Consider the following 22,579-nt stretch of genomic DNA (forward strand, 5'->3'; position numbering starts at 1 on the left):
CCAACAAAGATAGCCCTTCTGTCTGCTTGCACAATGGCAATGTGATAGGAGCTGAAAGTGGGATAAGGTACCAGAAGATACCAGCGTGCCAGGTGTGGTTGGTACAGTCCCTACTGCACTGGGACTGCTTCCCACACAGCAATTAGCCTTACTAGAAATTTATATATTCTGCTGGCTTCAGGCCTAGAGGAGCCAATTTTAGTTTCCTGTGACTGAGAGGTTGAAAATTGGACTAATTTGGGATTTGACAGAAAACTGAAATGAGGTCACTGCATGCAGAAAGGCAGTGGCTGGGAAAAGTCCATTTCTGCCTCATGCCTGATAGCAGGTGGGTTGGGCTTAGGGACTCTGGACATGATCCAAGCAGGCTCATTTACATTAGATGTATGCAGAGTTCCCTGAATAATTTTCTAAGGCAGAAGAGATCTGGGCTCTTTGCTTATACAGGTTTTCACAGTTCCTTCCCTCTCTCTCTCTCTCTCTCTCTCTCTCTCTCTCTCTCTCTCTCTCTCTCTTCACATTACATAAAGAACTTTGCCACTGCATCTCTGACATCAGCGTTTTTGCTGCTTTTGGTAGAGGCAAAGTCATTCTCTCCGATTTCCAGACCAGCAGGAAGAAGGGATGCTAGAACCTTCTGCTGAGGTCCTAGTTTCCATGCTTCCTTGGTGAGCCAGAAACTAAGTTGGGTTTACTTATACCATGGCAATAAAAGTGGCCTTTGAGTATTTGTGCCTGCAAGCTCCATCTGGCTGCTCTAGAGAAACTGTGATCAAACCTTGGCCTGAGAGCAGCAGGGCTTGGGTAGAAGCAGAACTGGGGAACAATAAGACTGGTGGGTGATCATCCAACTGTGCACCTATAACATGTTCATGTGTCTGCCTCCGTGATTGTCCATCTGTGTGTGATGCTATCCAGACATGTGGTCAGTCCTGGAGTACACCCAAATGCAACCTTCATCATGTGATAGTTGCACCATCAATTCCCTGCATTCTTAGCCATTCTTTCATATTCTCATGCCTATGCTTTGTCATGTACCTTCCATGCCCTTCCTCCTCATTCTTTTCCCTGATTTTTTTTTCTGTAAATCTAGCTTTGGCTTGAACTGCAGTCAGGGCTGTTCATTCAACATGTTTTTTTAAAAAAATGAAGGAGAAAGAAAACAAATTCTGTTGTGGAAACAAAAATTCTCTGCTCTAAATGTGGTGTGGAAATCAGCACAAATTGGCATTCTGTATTTGAACTTGGCATTTGGTTTTCTGCCAAATTTGAAATTTGAGATAAGAAAGATGTGGCAGGTAAGTGAGAGGCAGTAGGGTTTGATAGGTATGAGAAAGTGATTGAAAGTCATAAGGGATGAACTGATAGCCATGCATGGCACAGAAATGCTGCCCCACTCTGTAACTTTTAATTATAATTCAAAACATAAGAATTAGTTTTAATTTCTATATAAATGAAAGTCTAATGAAAGGAGGAAACTAAATCCTGTGCCATGTGCAGCAAGTCCTCAGTTAAACTTGTTTCAAACAACATTGTTTCCTTTTAAAGTTGGTCAGTGGTTCCGATCTTCACAGCAACGCTATTGTACGTCTACTGGAAGCCACTTCTGGGTCACACTAGGGCCGTGATCCACTTTCTTGGCCTTGTTGCACCCCCAAATGCCCCACAGGCAGCTTCCGCAAGGCTTTCTGGGGCGCAACAATGCTTTGCAGCGCGATAGGAAAGCACTCAGCAAGCCTGCCACTTGAGAGAGTGTTATTGAGTCTGCATACAGTAAAATTGTATGTTTGTTATAAGTTGTCATTTTGCTTAATGTTGCAGTTTCCAAGAACTTATGGACAACTTTAAGTGAGGACCTGCTGTTCCAGATTTCACATGAAATTTTGCTGGCACAAAACTGCAAAAAATGAACAGCCCTGGCCATTGAGACCCTTTCTGTGACTGCCTGTATGCTTCCCCCTGTTACATGTCTTCATCTGACATCAGCCACATCTGTTCATCTCACGTCTTTGAATGGTTGGCTATGATCTGCATTGTGTTTCTGGATGTGTGTTCAACTTCCTGCTCTGTGTGGTTAGCTGTGGGGCTCTGTCATGTTTTTTGAGTTTTGATAGCGATCTGCACCTCTGTATTGTCTTTTGAGCTATATGTTATGTCACGGCCAGCCCATCCACGAAGCAGACAACGCAGCTTGTATTCTATGGCAGGGTGCTGGGAATGGCAAACATTCTGAGGGTGCTTTTCAACCTGAGTCTGTTGCTTCCTCCCTTGACCAATTCATAAGCTGCTCACTAAAATTGAGCAGGAAGCAGATCAGAAGGCAACAATCCCCTACCCCCTTTCCTAACTCCTTCCTCATATTGTCCCTTTAAACAAGTGCGCTTCCTCATTTGTTTAAAGTGTCCATGCGAGAAAGGAGCGAGGTAAGGAGGTAGGGAAGCAGACTATGATTGCTGCCACAATCACGGTGGTGCCAGGTGGTGGTTCAGCTCCCTACGCCCTACCTTTCTCCTTCCTTGTGCAGACGCTTTAAACACAACAGGAAGTGCAGGACTTGTTGGGAACTCCTAGCAAGTCTCACACTTTTTGTTTTGTTGAAAATGCCCACACCATGAAAGAGCAAGCGAGAAGGTAGGGACATGAATTGCCGGGGGGGGGGGGCTACAACTTTGTGCCAGGTGGCCAATCATCTTGGGCTGCTCCTGTGTTCTGTCCTGTGCTTCACTGTCCACAGGCTACAGATCATACCTATAAGGGCATCTCTCACATGTACAGGTTTGTGGCCACCTTATATATTTTTCCAACATCCCTCCTGTCTTCTCAGTGAAGGAGCTAACTACATGTTATGTTCAAATGTGTGTGTGAGAACCTTAGTACCATTTGTTTGATTTTTTTTTTTCAGAAAAGCTGCTTTGGAAGGGGCAAATAGGGAGCAAAAGGGGTCTTTAACCCTGTTCTTGCCTGTTACACTCCAACGCCCACGCAGTTTTCTCCTCTCCTATGGGGCTTGAAATGAGTGTTTCCCTGCTACTTGTCATCTCTCAGTGCCCCCTCTAAAATGGCTGTTCTAAACAAAACAAACAACTGCGATTCTATGGGCCCAATCTTATCCAACTTTCCACAGCTGATACAGCTGTACCAATGGCAGGAATCATGGAGGCCTCCTCAAGGTAAGGGATTTTTTCCCCTCTTACCTCAGCGCTGCATTGTGACTGCATTGGTGTTGGAAAGTTAGATAGCATTACACCCTAGCACTCACATGTGCACCTAATGTGTAGTAACTCTCTTACAGTCGTTTCTTGTATTGCCTTTTTAAAAAAAGGGAATACATCTAAGGACACAATCCTAAAGTGCCCTTGGGCTGGCGTAAGTCCCTTGAGCCAGCCCAGGAGGGTCGCAAATGTGCTGTAAAGCATGTTTGCACCTCCTCAGGAGCAAGCCATGCGCGCGCTGGAGCATGGAGGCTGCATCCAGCTTCCACGCTGGCTTGACCTAGGTAGGTTGACCTAGGTAGGTTGAGCTCAGCCAATGCAGGTGTCTGAGAAGGGCGAGGAGGCAGTGGGAGGGAGGCATTTTGGGGTGGGGGGAGGGCAGGCAGAGGGCGGTCCCAGGGGCAGGCAGGCAGGGAGTGGGAGGCGGGGCTGGGATCTGGCTGTTATGCTGGATCCCAGCCCCATTCCCCAAAATGCTCTGCTCTCCTCAGACTTATGCCACCTCTGGAGGTGGTGCAAGTCCGAGGAGAACCATTAGAGCTGCAATGGCTTACCAGGGGAAAGGGGAAGAGTTTCCCCTTGCCTCTGGTTGAACCACTTTGGGCAGCTATCTTGCACTGGATACAGCGCATGCCTCCTGGCCTGCTTGTTCCAGCGTAAGATAGGATTGCGCTGCACAACATTTACAAACATGCGCATCATATAAGTGCACTCAAGAGGGAGCTGTATTTGGTAATGGAAAGTCCTTTCCTCATAATGATATGTTTCCAAGGGCAGGACTAGGTGACATAGCAGCAGATCTGCATCTTCTAAAACAAGTCACACCAAACAGTTATAAACGGAGGGCACTATTTCAAGTGGAGATGCAGCAGGTGGGAAGGGATTCCAGTTCCTTCTTTGGTCTGTCCAGTTTCCCCAGCAAGCTGTCTCCCAGCTTCTTTTTTTCTAGCTGGTCTCTAAGACTAGAATTAAGACCAGATAGAAGGAAAGTGATGGAGGGGGATCAGTAATGGGGGGGACAGTGGATAGATGAAATGTTCAGCACCTCCCCCAACCCACCTCTTCTTCACTTGTAATCAGTCTCTTTCTCCCTCACACACAAACACAAAAAATTGCAGCTCTTTGGCAGTGACCTATTTTTGAAGACGCGGGTCAAATCTATTTCCTTCCTCAAGCAGCTTTCTAGATTTCACATAACCATTTCTTCTTGAGGGGATATGGCAGGTTTTAGGAACATAAAGACAGAGTCCACTCATGTCTGTCTGGCCCATTCAGACTCCAGGCCTGACACTGTGACCATTACCTGTACAATTACATCATTACTAGGGTTGCCACCTTTTAGGGGGTGGTTGCACTGCCCTTAATAGCTGCACGATGGATAGAAATGCAATGGCAGAATCTTTCCTTGGCATGCAGTGGCTGAAAAAGCAGCAGCACCATTTCAGGCTCTCGCACAACTGTTAGAGGCACAAAAATCCAACCAATAGGAAGATGGCAAAACTAATATAATTGTGTATTCCGGGAGACTCTTCTGCCTGAACTTATGATGGGAACAGAAAGCTGCCAAACCTCACTGACCAAAAAAACCACAAAAAACCTGAGCCCTGGAGCATGCCACTGGTTTGACCATCAATGTCCATGACACCATTCTCAGATACGTGACAGTTCTTGATCTCATTTGGTCCTTGCCACTTCTGTGAAGTTTCCTGATTCAGACACAGCCAATGGGGAAAGTGGTTGTTGGGTGTGTCGCATGTCACAGGCAGCAGCATATGCACCAGGGAATTTGCCTTTACAAAGCAGCCTAATTAGTTCTGCAATTAGGGTTGATATTTTGAGCCTCCTTACAAGATAAGGAGAAGGAACGGGAGAAACTGCTTCACTGGCAGACTCACACTGAACTCCAAGGACTGGAGAGCATCTGCAAGGCAAGGGAGGCCAGCAAGATGGCGACAAGGCAGGGGTTCTATGCTGCTAGAGAAGCAGAGGTGGGGCCGCAACCCCGAAGAAGGGTTTGCTGCTTCCAAAGGTGCCTGGCAGAGAGAGTGCTTTGTTGGGGCATCATCTCTCTAACTCTCTGCTTTTCCTTCCTCCAATTTTGTCCCTTTACCTTCTTTTCCTTTTTCTCCTTTCCCTCGCCCTTCACCTCCCTAAGTTTTGAGGATTCCACCTTGTCCACAGCCACTACCCTTGAGTATATCCCCACCTCAGCAGGAGACCCGAAATGCCAACGCCCGCGCACCCTGCTGCGCCAGCAGAGCCTCCAACAGCCACTCAGCCAGCACCAGAAACCCAACCACAACCAGCCCACCACCAGCCAGAGCCTGGGTCACATCCAGTCCCATAGCAGTTCCTCCACCAGCGGCAACCCTCGCGGCTGTCGAAGTGGGCAGTCACGGCAAGGTATCTCTGCTGGGTCCAAGAACAGGACAGCTGGTGGCCACAGCCGCTCCAACCCCGGGAGCTGGGACCATATGGTGGGGCAGATTCGGAATCGAGGCTTGGATATGAAGTCTTTTCTGTAAGTTGACTTGTTCTTTTCTCTTTCTCTCTATGTGTGTATTGAGTTTGCTTGTTGTTCAGCCCACTCCCTTGTTTGTTAGGTCCCAAGGTTGAGTCAGGACGTGATACTCTGAGGGCAGTGTATATAGTGCCCTTAAACTCCTGCTATGGTGCACCTAGCTCCTCACCAGTCATAGAGTCAGCATGCCCACTTCCACCACCTTGGACAGGAGCAGACAACCTCCTCCTCTCGTCCAAACTGCCTAGTATCAGGACCAAACTCTTTTAACATGCATTGTGGGCGGGGGGGGGGGGGCTCTCTCCAAACAAGGACAGCTTTTTCCTATTTGTATCGGAGGATCTTTCTCTCACTCATTCCTTGTTTGGAGTGATGTCGATTTGCGTTGAAATAACATACTTCAGAAACTCCTGCTATAGCATCAACTCTCTCTTCCACATTTACCAATCACAGACCTACAACCTTCTCTGGAAATAAGAACTCTTGGTTTTGTAGAACTTGTTTATTGTTCTGCAGTCCCTTTTTGCCATAACACACCTCAGATCTTTAGTATCTGCTTTTGACACACTGCTTTTTGGAATATATCATATGAAATCTTAGAATATGGGGAATCTCGTCTCAGTATAATGCTTGGATGATTTCTTCTTGTCTACAATTCTGTGGGTGTATTCATTTAGCCAGGGAACCTAAGTTTCTGCATGAGTTGAGCAACAATGGGCCATGCAATGGGGTGCACTTGCATTAAAATTCCCCAGGTTTTCAGGTGGAACTCGTAAATCACAGATCATGGCCACTCTGTGACTTCACGACCGAGTATGGACTTGAATGTGATTTGCCCACATCCACAGCATGCTATCCCCATCACTAATTTGCCTCTTTTGGAGGGAGAAAGCAGCCCAGCAGCTTTTGAGCAGCAGGCAGCTTTTTGGGAGGGCACCAGGATGCAGGTCTCTTGTTATCTGGTGTGCTCCCTGGGGCATTTGGTGGGCCGCTGTGAGATACGGGAAGCTGGACTAGATGGGCCTATGGCCTGATCCAGTGGGGCTGTTCTTATGTTCTTATGAGAAAGATTTTTCTTCCTTTCTGTTCTGTTGCATTGATTTTTTTTTCTTTACATCACTGCAAAGCCAACAGACCCTCCCAGAAGGAGGTGACTCTTCAGTGCCCCCTTCACAAACAGGGGTTTGGTCTTCTTATCCATGAAATCCCTGTCTATCAGCCCTTCAGATCCTCCTTACTGTGATCTGTAAAGGCAGCTTTGTCAGAGCAGTTTGAAGTGTGTGGTTTTTAATCTGTCTTAAATACTTTCCCGGTTGGTGACAGCTTCTAAATTCCAAGCACCAAGGGCTAATCTGAAGCCTTCACCATCACCTTATCGAGGAATGTGACAATGTCACATATGTTCTTTGGAAAGGAAAAATTGTTGTGCCGTCCTTTCCCTTAATGTTAGCTAATATTTGCTCATGCTTGTGGTTTTCCAGTCAGTCATTAATCTGAATGGTACATGGGAAATTGAGGTTGTGATTTATTTAAATCCCCATTACATTCTTCAGATGGGTTTTTTGTCTCAGCATAACCAGGAAACTTGTTGTGAGAGTTGGGAAGGATAGTTGTAGTGGGCTAGGCACTGCCACAGTCAAGACACTTCTACTCACAGATTGGTCCCATAAATATGACCACATACCAGCACTGATAAAAGAATAGGAGTGCCTGGCTACCACCCCAGAGCGATGGCAGAAACCTCATTTAAAAAAAAAGTATGTCCAAGGAGAGGTTGTTGGCATCCTGCAGTCTCAGAAGACTATGGTATTGCACTCTGAATGGTGGTTCTTGAACAGAGTGTCCTCTCCAGTGTGCAAAGCCTGGGTAAAGTAGATATGGAGGATAGACTGTTACCCATGCAACAAATACCCCCTCTCCACATCGCTGGAGTGGAAAGGCAGAGGCCAATATGGTTGGTTCCAGCAGCGTCGCAGGAGTTGCCAGAATGTGACCGTGTTCAGCCACGAACTGCCTCAGGGACTCCGGCTCTGGATTTTGCCTCGAGGTTGACTCCTGAAGCCTTTTCCATAACTGGATGTAGCCACAAGGCAGTGGAGGTTTGGGATCAGAGTTTTCCTTCTCTCGGATGAGCTGCCTTCCCAGGCTAAAGAGTCCTATCTACCCGATGGCTGTTTAGTCGCCTCTTACGACAAGTACAGCCAAACTGAGGGCCTATTCTTATCCCCCATTCCCCAGGAGTAGGGGTAGCCCCAAGGAGAGGAAGTATGTCCCAAGTATGTCCGAGGAGAAGAAAGGCGCAGGGAGCATTTGAATGGGGTGATAGAATCCAGCACATGCCATTGCCACCTGCCGTGCCCTGTTTCTCCCCCCTCCCTGCCCAGTTTTTCCCAGTTCACCCTCCCTGCCCCCACCACTGCCTTATCTGGTCTGGTGGGTGTGGTGGATGGGGTCCAGTGATGGAGCTGTGGCATTGCCGCCTCTCAATGCAACATACATAGAATGGCTGCTGATGGCACGCTGCACGTGCCATCATCTGCCATTTTACAACAGTGGAATTTCCACTGTTGTAACTCCAACCAACCAGCAGCCCAATCCTGGATAGGATTGGGATGTAACAGAATCCCTTGGGCTGCAACACACTTACCTGGGAGTAAGTTCCATTAAACACAGTGGGGCTTGCTTCTGAATAGGTATGCATAAGATTGCACTGTTAGTGTCTTGATGATGACCCCACAAGGCTGTGGGGAAACCCAGTCCTGGTTTCTCATTTGAATCAAAAGTTTGTTTTGTAGTTGTAGTCACACAGGGGAAAGAGAACAGGGATATGAATGAACACCTCCCAGAACAGATAAGGAAACAGGTGTCTGACAACAGAAAGCAAGTGAATGGACTTTGGAATCAAGAGATGATCAGCAGGCTCAGGGGGAAAAGGTGTGCTGTATTATAGATTTTGTCAGATTTATTGTCAGGAACAACTGACAGCAGAGAAAACAAAAAACCCCAATGGGTGATTAACACAGCTAACACACCTGTGCCTGGTAAGATAAGGAACTACAAATATAGATTGGGATGCATGAAATCATGCCTGAAGTCCAAGTATTAACAGAAAACTAGCAAAAATGGAAATTCGTATTGTGAATTTCTGTTCTCCAGGACTCCCAAGGACATTCTGAATTCCTATTGCAAACTCTTCAGGTATAGCCCCTCCCCTTAGGCAGTAGGCATGGCCTTAACTTTGCAGCAGTTCCTCCAAGGGGACGAGTAGCTCTTTCCTGTCAAACCAAACTGGACAGGCAGTAGGACATCCAACCCTACTGAACTTAGCACAGGAACCAGGGGGAAAAAAAGAGAAAGAAACTGGAACAACTGCCTAACAGACATGAACAAAGTCAATCTCCTGTGAGGAGAAAACAAGGAGCAAGCCAATATGCAGCAACAAAAGAAAAAACAAAAAACAGTTCACCTGAGAAGAGGTGGGCGAATCCTGAAGAACAAAAGAAGTTCACAGTAAAAATGTCAGCTTTCTCCCAGGATTTCCACAAGGGATTCCAAATTCCTGTTCCAAGCTCTTCAGGGCATGTAAGAGCAGTGCTGCCCCTGGGCAGGTCTACAGGTGAACCCCTAACTCAAACATCCAAAACGTGCTGCAGAACGTTCTCTCAAATGCAGCATCTGCAGTGGGGTAACCACCAATTTGATAATGTTCAACAAATGAACGGATTGCCCAACAAAGCTGTTCAACAAATCTCATCCAGGGAAGAATTATTCCCAAAAGCAGAAGAGGATGCAGCTCCCTGAAGTGAATGAGCAGTGATCCTTACCAGTGGAACCTTCCCCTAGGTTTTACAGGCCACAACTATATAGTCGCAATAGCCAATTGGAAATAGACACTCTCCAGCCAAGGAAACCTCTTGAAAAGACCCAAACAAGAATTCAGACTGTCAAAGCAAAGCCAAACAATCTAAGTAAAAATGCAGTACTCTGAACGTCCAGTCAGTACCATCACTTTTCCAGTTGACGCACAGGTTTAGGACAAAAACATGGTAAGACTACCTCCTGGATCCTATGAGATAAGGAATTAACTTTGGGCATGAAGGTAGGATTGGGCCACAGCACAGCCTTATCCTCATGGAAAACACACCATCACAGATCAGCTGACAGTGACCCCAGTTCTGACATTTTATGAGCAGATGAGACTGCTACCGGGAAAATTATCTTTAGCATCAGTAGCTTCAAGTTGCAAATATAATCCCATCAGAGCAATGAGGGCCCTGTTCAGATTCCACAGTGGAAACAAATGAACTGTTGCAGAGTTAAGAAAGACTGCCCCCCCCTTAGGAATTTATGCACCTGAACATGGCTGGCAATTGATCATTGGCGTAGACAACCCAGTATAGTATTTAGGGCAGGTACCTGTCTCCAAAGGGAATTTGTACTTAAAGTACTTAAAAACTTTGAAAGTTCCTCTTGGAGGCACTCCAAAATATATCCAGGATATACCCCCTCCTTAGATCTATATTCCTTTGTACCACATTAAGGTAGCATGTCAGGTAACATTTAGATCCTATTGGTAGAAGCCCTCCTGGAAGACAGGATCTCATTGAAGAATCCGCAACTCTTCATCCAGTGCCCCTCAGATTCCATGCTGTCAATCTGAGCTTCTGTGGCCCCAGAGTAGCTTCTGTGCCTTAGTTCTTCCCAAATGGGTTGTTTCCAGTGCCTTTTCACCAACATGCAGACTAGAGCCAGGAACCACAAGTGGCATAGCTAATGCGGTGCCACCAAAATCAACTTGGCTGTTGTACCTATGCAATACCCATGGAAGCAGTGGAAAAGGTGGGAAGGTATAAAACAACCCCCTCAACTATTCTACCTTTAGAGCATCAGCTCTTTCTGCAACCACATAAGGAGATCTGTGAAGAATCTTGGCACTTGAGCATATTCTGGTGCAACCAACAAGTTCAGCAGCAGTTGGCCGAAGTGCTAGACAATGTGCTGGAACACCTGGGGGTGCAAGGCACCTGTCGGAAGAGGGACCTGTTAAGGCAAGGTAGATGCCTCCCTTTGAGCTCTAGCTCAATAACTGCTTCAACATATTGTTTATTAGACACAGACTCAAATCCTAATCCACTTTCCAGTGCTGGCATAGTGGTGCCAATGGGATGTGTGCTGCATTCTGCAGCTGGGGGGCACTCATGGAGTCTTCCTCCAAGTAAGGGAATGTTTGTTTCCTTATCTAGGAGCTGCATTGGTGTTATGTTGGTGCTGGAAAGTGGTTTGGGATTGTGCCACAGATTTCCCCTTCTTGCTGCTGTGCTGTGGCCATTCTAGGTACTCTATTTTTATTTATTTTTTACATTTTTATACCGCTCTTCCTCCAAGGAGCTCAGGGTGGTGTACACAGCTGGTCCCCTTCTTTTGTCCTCACAACAACCCTGTGAGGTAGGTGAGACTGAGAGAAAGTGACTGGCCCAAGGTCACTCAGGAAGCTTAGGTGTGGCATATTTGTGGAGAAAGTGACACTGCGCTGGAGTGGGAAATATCACTCCCCGTCCACCATAGGCCAGATTTCTGAGCAAAAGAAGAAAGTAGATTGAGAATCTAGACTGCTGTCCAGTTTGAGATAGGAATAGAGAACCTGTTTTTAATTTGTCCTCCGCTATACAAAGCTAAAACAGTCAAAAATATCCAAAAAGGAATTGCAATGTTTAATTAATTTGTAGTTATGTAAGATGCTTTTAAGATCTTCAGCTAAAAGACACAAACTACTGTACAGTGATTATCAGTACAGTGATATTCATAAATTAATAAGGGCCTTTATATGTTCTGTAATTATGCTGTGCCCCCCATACTTCTCTTACAGTGGCTTTTCTCATGCTCAGATTCTAACTAATCATTTAATCACTATGTATTTTGAAACAGAAAGAAATCCTCCACCAGGTCATGTTGACTAGTAACTCTCTAGGTAGTATTTTGCCTCTTGCTTTCTGAGCATGTTCCTTGTAGCAAGTTAACTTATTTAGTGCATCTGGACTTACTTACTCAGATGAGCCCATTTGGGAATTAAGATTATGGAAATGCAACGTTTTGGTGCAGGTTCTGCTTGTGTGTATAGTCATTGTGGATTTAGGTGGTTGACTACCTGTCAGATTGCAAGCAAGTTGAGTGTCTATATGCAAAATAGGGCCACCCACAGAAAAGTATTTAATTTCTGATACAGCATACTAACTATGCAGAAGCAGGTAAGCCTGTTAATTAAAGGAAAAAGTAAAGGGGGGAAAATCACAAAACAGCCTGATGGAGAGGAAGCATGGCTCCCAAGAGACATGGAATGCTGAACTGTCCATTGGAAGGGAAGACAATAAGCGGAACACAGGGAAATGGCCTGCTTGAGCCAACTCAGAAGAGTTGGGGAGAGGCAACGTTTTCTTGCAGGACTTATTTCCTGGCCAGTTATATCAGCACTACCAGCTATGCCCGGGTTTGAAACGAAAGGATGTTCATATGTGACTTCATAAGGCCTCTTTATTTGCACAAATTCTGATTTATAGATGAATTTCATTTGTCCTCCAGAAGATTATGGACCTCTCTGTTTGCACAGCATTATTAGCTTATTCCAGTCTTAATTGGTTGAAAAAAGCACCCACAAAAGAACAAGTTGTTTAGCCTGATTGTTCTTACTTCTCCAGAAGCCACTGCTTTTTAGTGCCATCACTTCTCCTCCCTCCCCCACTCTCCCTGCCGCCCATGCTCAAAAAAATCCATTAACTTCTGGTAGGTTCCCTCCCATCTTGTTTACCTCACTTCTTGCGGTTTAATGCAAATGCATTTATTAACCTCCAGGGCCTGTGGGAGGCTGCAATAACAAGGCTGTGTCATCGACTCAAAGTAACGTGGGGGGACTCCGTGGATGAAAATACCCAGTCTCTGAAGCAAGGATCACAGCTTTTTCCCCACACTTTTTCTTTAGAATATTTAAGTGTTGCAAAAGTATAAAAAAAGAATGAGGTATATAGAACAGAGGCAAGGAACCAAATCCTATAATCAACAGTACAACTCCAGAGGTAGAATGCCAGTTATGAAATCCATGTCATGGATAATAATCCAGTTTCTTCAATAAATATAACAGGGATGGAACCAAAGTGTTTAGTTCACATGAGATCTTGCAGAATTACAAATGTCACAAAAGATAACCAGGTAGTTTACAGTGCATATCTACTCAGAACTAAGCCCCACTAAGTTCAATGGGACTCTCATGTAAGTGTGTATAGGGTAGTTTGTTGGACTTTGCTTCACTAGTCTCTGCTTTCCCAAAGAGATTAGTCTCTGTTTCCATCAAAACTAAGTCCCAAACTTTGGTCAATCACTGATTTTCTGTCAGTCTCAAGAAGCCAATCAATGGTGATGGCTGCCTTCACAGCTGTGTGCAAGAAAATGAAAAGACTTCTTGAAGAAACAGAAATAGCAAAGTCTTTGTAATAGTATAATACAACAGTATAATAAAATAAAATCAACTTGGGATTTTCTGGTACTTGAAGCTCAATAATAGCATGGACTGGAAGTAAAATAATTGACCAAAAAGATTTGATCACAAAGCCACCAGATATGGCAACAGATACTCCTGTGACAACCCAGTGGTAACCTTGGGCAATGTCACACCCAGGGTCAGAACTGCAGAGTGCACACTTCCCCCAGCTGGCACCCTCCGCCATGAGGCTGGTGCCCCCCCTTACTTACTTGGGTACTCCAGAGCCTCACAAGGCATCCCAGACCACTCAGAAAACCTTGTGAGACCGGGATGCCACATGATCCGTCACCACTCAGTACTAGGTGGCCCCCTGGCTCTAATGCCACGGATGCCACTGTGACAATCCGCTGTCCAACACCTGGCATACTTATGGTGCAACTTGGGGGAAATTATAGACAACAAAAGGGCTTCTTCAACACAAGTTTCAGTATACAGTTCTTCCTTTAAGTCCCACTGGACTCAGTGGTAGGCTGTCGAAGCTGGGTTGCTGTATTCACTGTTGAAGAGGCAGTCTCACCTTTCTCTCACCCACCCTCTATCTTGCTCACTCTTTCAGATCTTCAAATCAAACTCATTCCCCTTCTCTCTTCATATCTTTCTGTCTCCTATCTCTCCTCCCTCTCTCTGTCTTTTACACAGCCAGGCATGTTGTATAATGCCAAGTGTTGCTGTAATAATGTTGAAAATAAAACTGAAAGTCCTTTCCTGTTCACTCAGCAGAAAGTTCTAATCCAGGAGTGTCAAACGTGTTTCGTACAGCAGGCCGAATAACATTCATGATGCTTGCTGAGGGCCGGAAGTGATATCATTGAGCAGGGAATGACATCGTTGAGCAGGTCATGACCAGAAATAAATACATCTTTCTCACTTAGAAACTCATTAGCTACAAATGACAAGATATGGGAGACCCCAATTATGCAGGCTGCCCTTTCAGCAATGTCAGCACAGCTCAGCAGCGAAGAGCGGCTGATGGTAGTGGTGGGAGAGCCTGAGGGCCATATAAAGAGTTTCCACGGGTTGCATCTGGCCCACGGGCCTTATGTTTGACACCCCTGTTCTAATCTAAGGGCGCAATCATAACTTGCAGTTTGGCCGGCCCAAGTCCCTTGGGCCAGCCTGGGAGGGTCGCAAACGTGCCGTAAAGCACACTTGCGCCTCCTCAAGGGGAAGCCAGGCCGGCGCTCCGAGAAGTGCCAGCCTGCAGAGGCTGACAGATGCCTCCGCGCTGGCTTCCGCTCAGCCGCAAGCAGAAAAGTAGGTGTGGGGGGGAGGGGAGGAGGAGGGAAGGGCGGGTGGAGGGAGGGCGATGGGAAGCCCCGGGGGCAGGCGGGTGAGGAGAGGGAGATGGGACTGGGATCTGGTAGTTATGTCGGATCCCAATCTCCTTCCCTGGGGAGGGTGGTGCAAGTTCGAGGAGACCCATTGTGGCCAGCAGCCTTTACCCAGGGGTAAGGGGAATAGTTCCCTCTTGCCTCTGGCTAAGCCGCTGCTGGTCTCAATCCTGCGCTGGATACAATTCAAGCCTCCTGGCTTGCCTGTTCCAGCACAAGTTTGGATTGTGCCCTAACTCATTACAATGTCTCTCTAGAAATCCAGACTCTCTCTCTCTCTCTCTCTCTCTCTCTCTCTCTCTCTCTCTCTCTCTCTCTCTCTCTCTCTCTCTCTCTGTAATCATTAGCAACTCTGGATGCAAACTATGTTGAGGCTTTGTTGCCTTTTTTGATTGACTTTAAAGAAGTTTCATACCCTGTAAACTTCTGGAGCTCAGTGAGTACTAAATACTCAGTGAAGAAACCTCCTTTTGGCTATATCCCTATCAGCCAGGGATGGGAATTTTAGAAACAGAGAACTGAATATAATCAAAGAGGAGTGTTCTGAAGTGTGATAGCTTTTAAACAAGTGTGTGTTTGTGTGCAGCTGTAACTCTGTGGATTGTTGAGTGGCAAGAGTCATTGAATATGCTCAGATTATGCAGAGTAACAGCTCAAACCTATCAGCCTAGCCTGGTGCACTGTATACCCACTACTGGCTCCAGGTGTTGCAAAGAGTGCTGAAAGGCATTCTGGTGCTGGGAATGAGAGCGTGGGACTGGCAGTGAGGGCGGCAACAGTCATTGTTGGGTCTCAGCATTGCGAAGACAACTGCTGCTGCTTCACCAGCCAGTGGTAAGCTTATTCAGGACAGGGGGAGGCACGGAGGGACAGAATGGATGGAGGGAGGGTGGCCAGGCCCAGGAGGGTGGTGGAGATGGTAGCAGACTCTGCTGCCAAATCCGATGCTCCCTCCCAAGCTGGGAAAACTTACACAGGTCTCCTTGATTCTGCGCCCGCTCAAAGGCAGGCACAGATCCAAGCAGACCATTGGGGCCCCCGTAGGTCAACACATGGTAAGGGAGTGTTTGTTCCCTTACCCCAAGGAGTCCTAACATAAGAACAGCCTCACTGGATCAGGCCATAGGCCCATCTAGTCCAGCTTCCTGTATCTCACAGCGGCCCACCAAATGCCCCAGGAAGCACACTAGATAACAAGAGACCTCATCCTGGTGCCCTCCCTTGCATCTGGCATTCTGACATAACCCATTTCTAAAATCAGGAGGTTGCGCATACACATCATGGCTTGTACCCCATAATGGATTTTTCCTCCAGAAACTTGTCCAATCCCCTTTTAAAGGCATCTAGGCTAGACGCCAGCACCACATCCTGTGGCAAGGAGTTCCACAGACCGACCTCACGCTGAGTAAAGAAATATTTTCTTTTGTCTGTCCTAACCCGCCCAACACTCAATTTTAGTGGATGTCCCCTGGTTCTGGTATTATGCGAGAGTGTAAAGAGCATCTCCCTATCCACTCTGTCCATCCCCTGCATAATTTTGTATGTCTCAATCATGTCCCCTCTCAGGCGTCTCTTTTCTAGGCTGAAGAGGCCCAAACGCCGTAGCCTTTCCTCATAAGGAAGGTGCCCCAGCCCCGTAATCATCTTAGTCGCTCTCTTTTGTACCTTTTCCATTTCCACTATGTCCTTTTTGAGATGCGGCGACCAGAACTGGACACAATACTCCAGGTGTGGCCTTACCATAGGCCTTACCATATAATACAATGGCATTATAATACTAGCCGTTTTGTTCTCAATACCCTTCCTAATGATCCCAAGCATAGAATTGGCCTTCTTCACTGCTGCCGCACATTGGGTCGACACTTTCATCGACCTGTCCACCACCACCCCAAGATCTCTCTCCTGATCTGTCACAGACAGCTCAGAATCCATCAGCCTATATCTAAAGTTTTGATTTTTTGCCCCAATGTGCATGACTTTACACTTACTGACATTGAAGCGCATCTGCCATTTTGCTGCCCATTCTGCCAGTCTGGAGAGATCCTTCTGGAGCTCCTCACAATCACTTCTGGTCTTCACCACTCGGAAAAGTTTGGTGTCGTCTGCAAACATAGCCACCTCACTGCTCAACCCTGTCTCCAGGTCATTTATGAAGAGGTTGAAAAGCACCGGTCCCAGGACAGATCCTTGGGGCACACCGCTTTACACCTCTCTCCATTGTGAAAATTGCCCATTGACACCCACTCTCTGTTTCCTGGCCTCCAACCAGTTCTCAATCCATGAGGGGACCTGTCTCTAATTCCCTGACTGTGGAGTTTTTTCAGTAGCCTTTGGTGAAGGACCGTGTCAAATGCCTTCTGAAAGTCCAGATATATAATGTCCACGGGTTCTCCCACATCCACATGCCTGTTGACCTTTTCAAAGAATTCTATAAGGTTCGTGAGGCAAGACTTACCCTTACAGAAGCCATGCTGACTCTCCCTCAGCAAGGCCTGTTCATCTATGTGTTTTGAGATCCTATCTTTGATGAGGCATTCCACCATCTTACCCAGTATGATGCAGTCCTGCGCTGCTTCCCTGGCCCCACAGAATACAGCAGTAGCCATTTCAGCACTACTATAGCCCTGGGCACTAGGGAAGCATAGGATTAGACCCTAAGTTTCTCTGTCTGCACCAGCCTCTTTCTTTCCAGAATAGGGAAGGTCAAGTTTACTCTATTTTTTTCCCTTGTCCTAGTAAGTTCTTGAGCTTTTCTTTGTGCAACTATTTGCACAAAGTGCAGTGCCAGGAATAAACTAATGCCAATGGGTGCCTTCTATTCTTCAATTCTGCATGCTTTCCCCTGCATGAGTGAAACTTATCAGTTGGTTCAGTGTAGATGGGAAAGGATGGTACTCCCACAGAATAAGGATCTCAATAAGAGAGACTGCTGTACTGTTCTGCACATATCACACCACCTGCTAGACGTGCAGCTAACTCAGTGACACTACCACATGAATCTGACTGTTGTCCTTGTAGAACAGAAGGTAAAATGACGGCATGGCAGCTGATAGCAAACAGTGCCTACAAAACATGGTTAGAGCTATTTATAGCAGATGTTTCCTTCATCTGCACAGCTTTTGCTGAGGTCAGTGAGGTGATCTGTGAACAATTGTTGGGCTTTATTCTGAAGCCAAGACACACACTTGGTGAGGGTTTTGCAAAGAGAAGCGTTCTCAGTATGCTAGAGACACTGTTGGCAGTCATGGCAGTATTCTCTCTTTCTTTTTCCTCCGCATCTACATGGTACAACAGTACTAGACTCACATTAGAATTTAGAGAGACCTCTCATGTTTGAAAGCTTCCTTATGTCAAAATTGCATTTAGGGAGAAGGGCTCTAGCCTAGCCTTCTCTCTGACATGATGACTTTCTGCATGCAAGGTGTTTGTGATGAGGGGAAACCCTAACATCTGTGATTCCCCCATGTGCATTCTGAAGTGGTACAGTTCCAGGAGGACTGTACCACCTGGTATTTCTGACTGTGTAACTCATTAGGGAGGAATGTACTTGGATGGATGTGGGATCCAATGCTTCTGCAATAATAGTTGTCAGTTTTTTGAAGTGCCTAGGCACTGCACAAATATAAAAGTAATGACAGAACTCTACCCACAAACTTACAATCTAAAACAAACACAGAAGGAAAAGGGGTTAAGGAAAGACAACTTTAACTGCAAAAAGTAAAGGGTAAGGAAGCACAATCCTTCCTTACATGATTGCAGATTGATTAACTTGAACATACATGAGCAGCTCTTGAATTTTCCATCACTTTTCTGCTACTACATTCCTCCAGAACCCCTTTCTCAAGTTTCACAAATGTGGAACCCGAGTACAATACATAGAGAAATGGGTCTGCATTACTCACCACCCTGTAAAAGTCAGTTCTACTGGAGCTGACAGAAATGAAGGACTGTCCCATCCCCTTCCCAACTCTGTTTTGGTGATCCCAGAGTCAATGGGAAGCTTCCTCACTAGCCAAAGCTGCTGCTGCTTCTGAACTGCTTTCATATACGCATATTATGCAGCAAAGAGGTATTTTTAAAATCCACCTGGAACTCAGAGATACTCCTGTTTCTGCTAATTGGGTATCATGCACTTCCTGAATCTAAATATGTGGTAGGTTACTGAAGGGTTAGGGTTCCGCAGCACTAATGGAACACTTGTTCCGCCAGCGCTAGAGCCCAGTAGGATTGGGCTGTCAATCATGTCCTCCTCAGGTGCCTTCTTTCCAGACTGAAGAACCCCAAAGACTGTAGACTTTCTTCATAAGTGCCCTAGCCCACTAATCATTCTGGTTGTTCTCTTCTGCATTTTTTCCAGTTCCACTATACCCTTTTTGAGATGTGGTGACCAGAATTGGACACACTGCTGTAGATGTGGGCCCTAGTTGACTAGATTAATCCCTGAATCTGTGACACACACTACAAAGTTTGCCAAAGGAAGTGGGCAACCAAGCCACAACCTCTAACTTTTTGGAAAAGCACTCCAATGAATCCCTCTCTAAGCATTCACAGTGATCAATACAATTTTTTCCCACAACTTCATACACTCAAGCCTGTCAGTACCATACTGATGGACTCAAACTCAATGTACAATTTCAGGACCTTTATAAAGGTGAAATCATAGGTCAGCGGTTTTTAAATAGTTCATATCCATTTGAAGATTTGGGCAGTGTCATGTAACATACCCAAAAATAAGTCATTTTGTTGCTCAACCAGTGCAGGAAGGTAGTTCCCCTAGATATGAGTTTACAGTGTCAGGATTCCAGGAACAGCCAATAAACATAAGCTGCTGCAGCAGAAACAAATAGATTTATAGGCTGCTGGACAAAACTTGAAGATGATCTTGCACAATGCTTGTATTGAGGAAGGCTCTGATGAATCTTCACATTCCAACACATTCCATTGAGATTACAGTGAAAGAAAAGTAAAACAAAAACAAAAAAAACAGACCAGAGTGTGGCATGCCAGTGGTGTATGTGTGATGAGGTGTACATTTAATAAAACTGCATGTTCTTATTTTCAGAAAGGTTAGCCATCTTCAGCTCCCTGTAGAAACTGCTACAGATCATGCTCAATCCTTTTGAAAAATCAGGAATCAGGTTATCTCAGCAAAACCAGTCCTTACTCTCAGTTTCATTTGCATTGATTTACCTCACTTCCTTTTTGTAGCAACATGACTCCTCTGTCTATCCAGAATTCTACAGAGTGTTCTAGATACCAAAGAGAAGGACTATGTTGTATAACAATTGGAAAACTCAGATTATCACAACAGTACTGTGAAACAGGTTAGGATGAGAGAGAGCTCCTGGCCCAAGGTTACCCTCTGAGCTTTATGGCTGAGCAGAGATGTTGTAAACCCTGATCTCACTGGTCTAAGACTAACCACTTCACTGTGTGGTTTGACCTTTCCATCTTGTTCACTCTCCCAGCACCTTACAAACAGCAGAACAGCAAGCTATAGGGTATATATACTCTCTATATACAAGTTTTATATATATATATATATATATATATATATATATATATATATATATATATATATATATATATATATTTCTGTTACATGCACCCTAAACGTTTATGGCAGGATATTTCAGGCTATTTCCCTGACAAAGTTCTGAAAAAGTTACAGAATGAAACATTGGACTTTTTAACAACATGGATTTTAATCCTTTAACACAGTCATGATCTTCCCACCCAGATATGCTAAATTGTTGAAATATTTCCTTCTATTTGTGTAACAGCCCCAGATGTTAGGATAAAACTTATCCAGTAAGCTCCATGACTGAGCATGAATTTGAAACTAGGTCTACAGTATGTCCCAACTTAATACTTTGCTGTGCCATAGCAGACATTTTATTTGCATTCATTTGTTCTAATGAACAAACCCAAGTTGATTAGAACTCTTCAGAATTTGAAATGTGTCTTGAAATATAGGATCTGGCATAACCACTGGATCCAGGCCCTGCCCCCCTCTCCCTGCCTGCCCCTAGGAATGCCTGCTACCTGCCCTCCCCCTGCCCTGAAACGCCTCCCTCCCACCTCCTCCCCAGACCCGTGCATCGGCCAAGCTCAGCTGATGCCAACTCACCTTCCCTGGGATCTGTGATGGCGCAGGGCCTAACTGCCGGCCTCGATTGCACCCTTCATGTATTAACTTTAGTTTACTAATCATATAGGGCTTTAATTTAACAGCAAGAATGAGAGGGAGTAGAGAGGAAGCAATGAGAAAAGAGGGAGAGAGAGGAGCAGAATAGTCAACTTCTAGGGCACGCTAGCTCATCTGAACAAGGTTCGTTCTTAAGTACCGCTCCTGCTTTCCCACATTTTGGCTGCCTCCATGGGTTACTTCTTCCAGCACAGAAGCTGCCACAGAATCCTCCTGTTTGCAGATGAGGCAAACCAAATGAGGTACAGATAGACTCAGTCTTTGTCCAAGGTCAGACGGTAAGCCAGCTTCAAAATATGAGCCAGAACATAGCAAGCGTCAGCTAATAATGAAGCTTTGCTCCCTGCCTGATAGATATCGAAGGGACTGTATTATGATCTATTTATTGGACAGCCTTCCATCTTAGAGAGGATAGAGTAGATGGTGGTGGTTCTCCCCTGATTTGTTTGGTTGCATCATGCTATTTGGCCTGCCTCTGTTCCTGCTATTTCTTGCCCCCTCTCATTCTTCAGACATCATGCTTATCTGATCTCCCATAGATGCAGCTCAACAGTTTCAAATCTAATTACACAGAGTCCCTGCCCAGAGCTTTCCCCAGCACCTTTTCCAGTCAGACAAGTGCACCGAACCATACTGAATTCAGAGATGCGAGAGGTTTCACAAGGCGTGATGAGTAGCGGTGTCTGCATGTCAGAGAGCGGGTGTATCACACTTCATTGGGAGAGGCACAACAGTTGAACTGGGGTCACAGCACTGTTTGCTGTTTGCACCATACTCAACAGCCTGGGGCACATAGCACGGCTGCCTGCCAAACAAAGGCCAAAAAGCTGCTTTGCTCAGAGCTAAATATCCCTCAAATCCTCAGCAGAGGTGAGTTTGCAATTAGAGCTAACACTATCTTATGAGGCCCGTGTTTGACAGTGACCACCTGTGCCTTGTAGGTGGGATTTCACACTGCCATGGCATCATTTAGCATGCTTTGGATTTGTTAATAGCAGGTTTAATTCATCCAGGAACATTAGTATGTTTTTCCTTCTGTACCTCAGGATATATAGGATAATATAGAATTCTAACTGATAATCCCTAAACCAAAAGTTATAGCCATAGTTAGTGCCAATTTATATATACAGGCATGTCCCCGTATCTGCAGGGGTTCTGTTCCAGAACCCCCCGTGGATACCTGAATCCACAGATACAAAGGGACGCCTACTCCCACCCTCCTTTGGAGGGTCCTGTGAACCCAGCAGAGGCCATGGAAATCCATCCATGCCGGGCTCAGACTGAGCCTTAGAGGCAAAAAAACATCAATTGCGGTTTTTCAAAAAAACCGGAAATGATGTTTTTAATGCCTTGTAAGGCATTAGGAGGCCCAGAGAAGTCCTCAGAGAGGGACATCTGCAACTTCTGCTGGGCTTAGAGGAGCCTCTGGAGGCGAAGGAAGCAGAACTCCCATCGTCTCCAAAGTGGATTTGTATCAGAGGCACACACCAGGGTCCCTGCGGACCCAATCCACAGATAAGTGAATCTGTGGATACGGGGGTCCCCCGTATAATGACCCAGCCCAGTTAGCGTGTTGCTTGCAATACAGAATTTAAACACCATTTAGGATGCATCTAGCTGCCAAAAAAACCCTGCTTTGCATTGTTTTGTATGCATTGCTTTCTATAGCTACTCTCATCTGGTACCAATTATCCACAATAATGTATATCTATCAATCACCACCTCTCCTTTCACATAACTCATGTAGAGCACAATCCTAAGAGTGTGCTGGGTCAG

General features: G+C 45.7%; 1 protein-coding gene across 1 annotated transcript in view; it reads left to right on the forward strand.

Moving 5' to 3' along the window:
- SYT7 (synaptotagmin 7) overlaps positions 1-22,579 on the forward strand; it is a 271,832-nt gene that overhangs the window by 196,162 nt on the left and 53,091 nt on the right. Inside the window, exon 6 of the mRNA XM_066635941.1 lies at positions 5,368-5,733. Within this exon, the coding sequence (XP_066492038.1) occupies positions 5,368-5,733 (366 nt within the window). The remainder of the gene's footprint in view (positions 1-5,367; positions 5,734-22,579) is intronic.

Source organism: Tiliqua scincoides, chromosome 1 (genome assembly GCF_035046505.1).
Source record: "Tiliqua scincoides isolate rTilSci1 chromosome 1, rTilSci1.hap2, whole genome shotgun sequence".
Lineage (NCBI taxonomy): Eukaryota > Metazoa > Chordata > Lepidosauria > Squamata > Scincidae > Tiliqua > Tiliqua scincoides.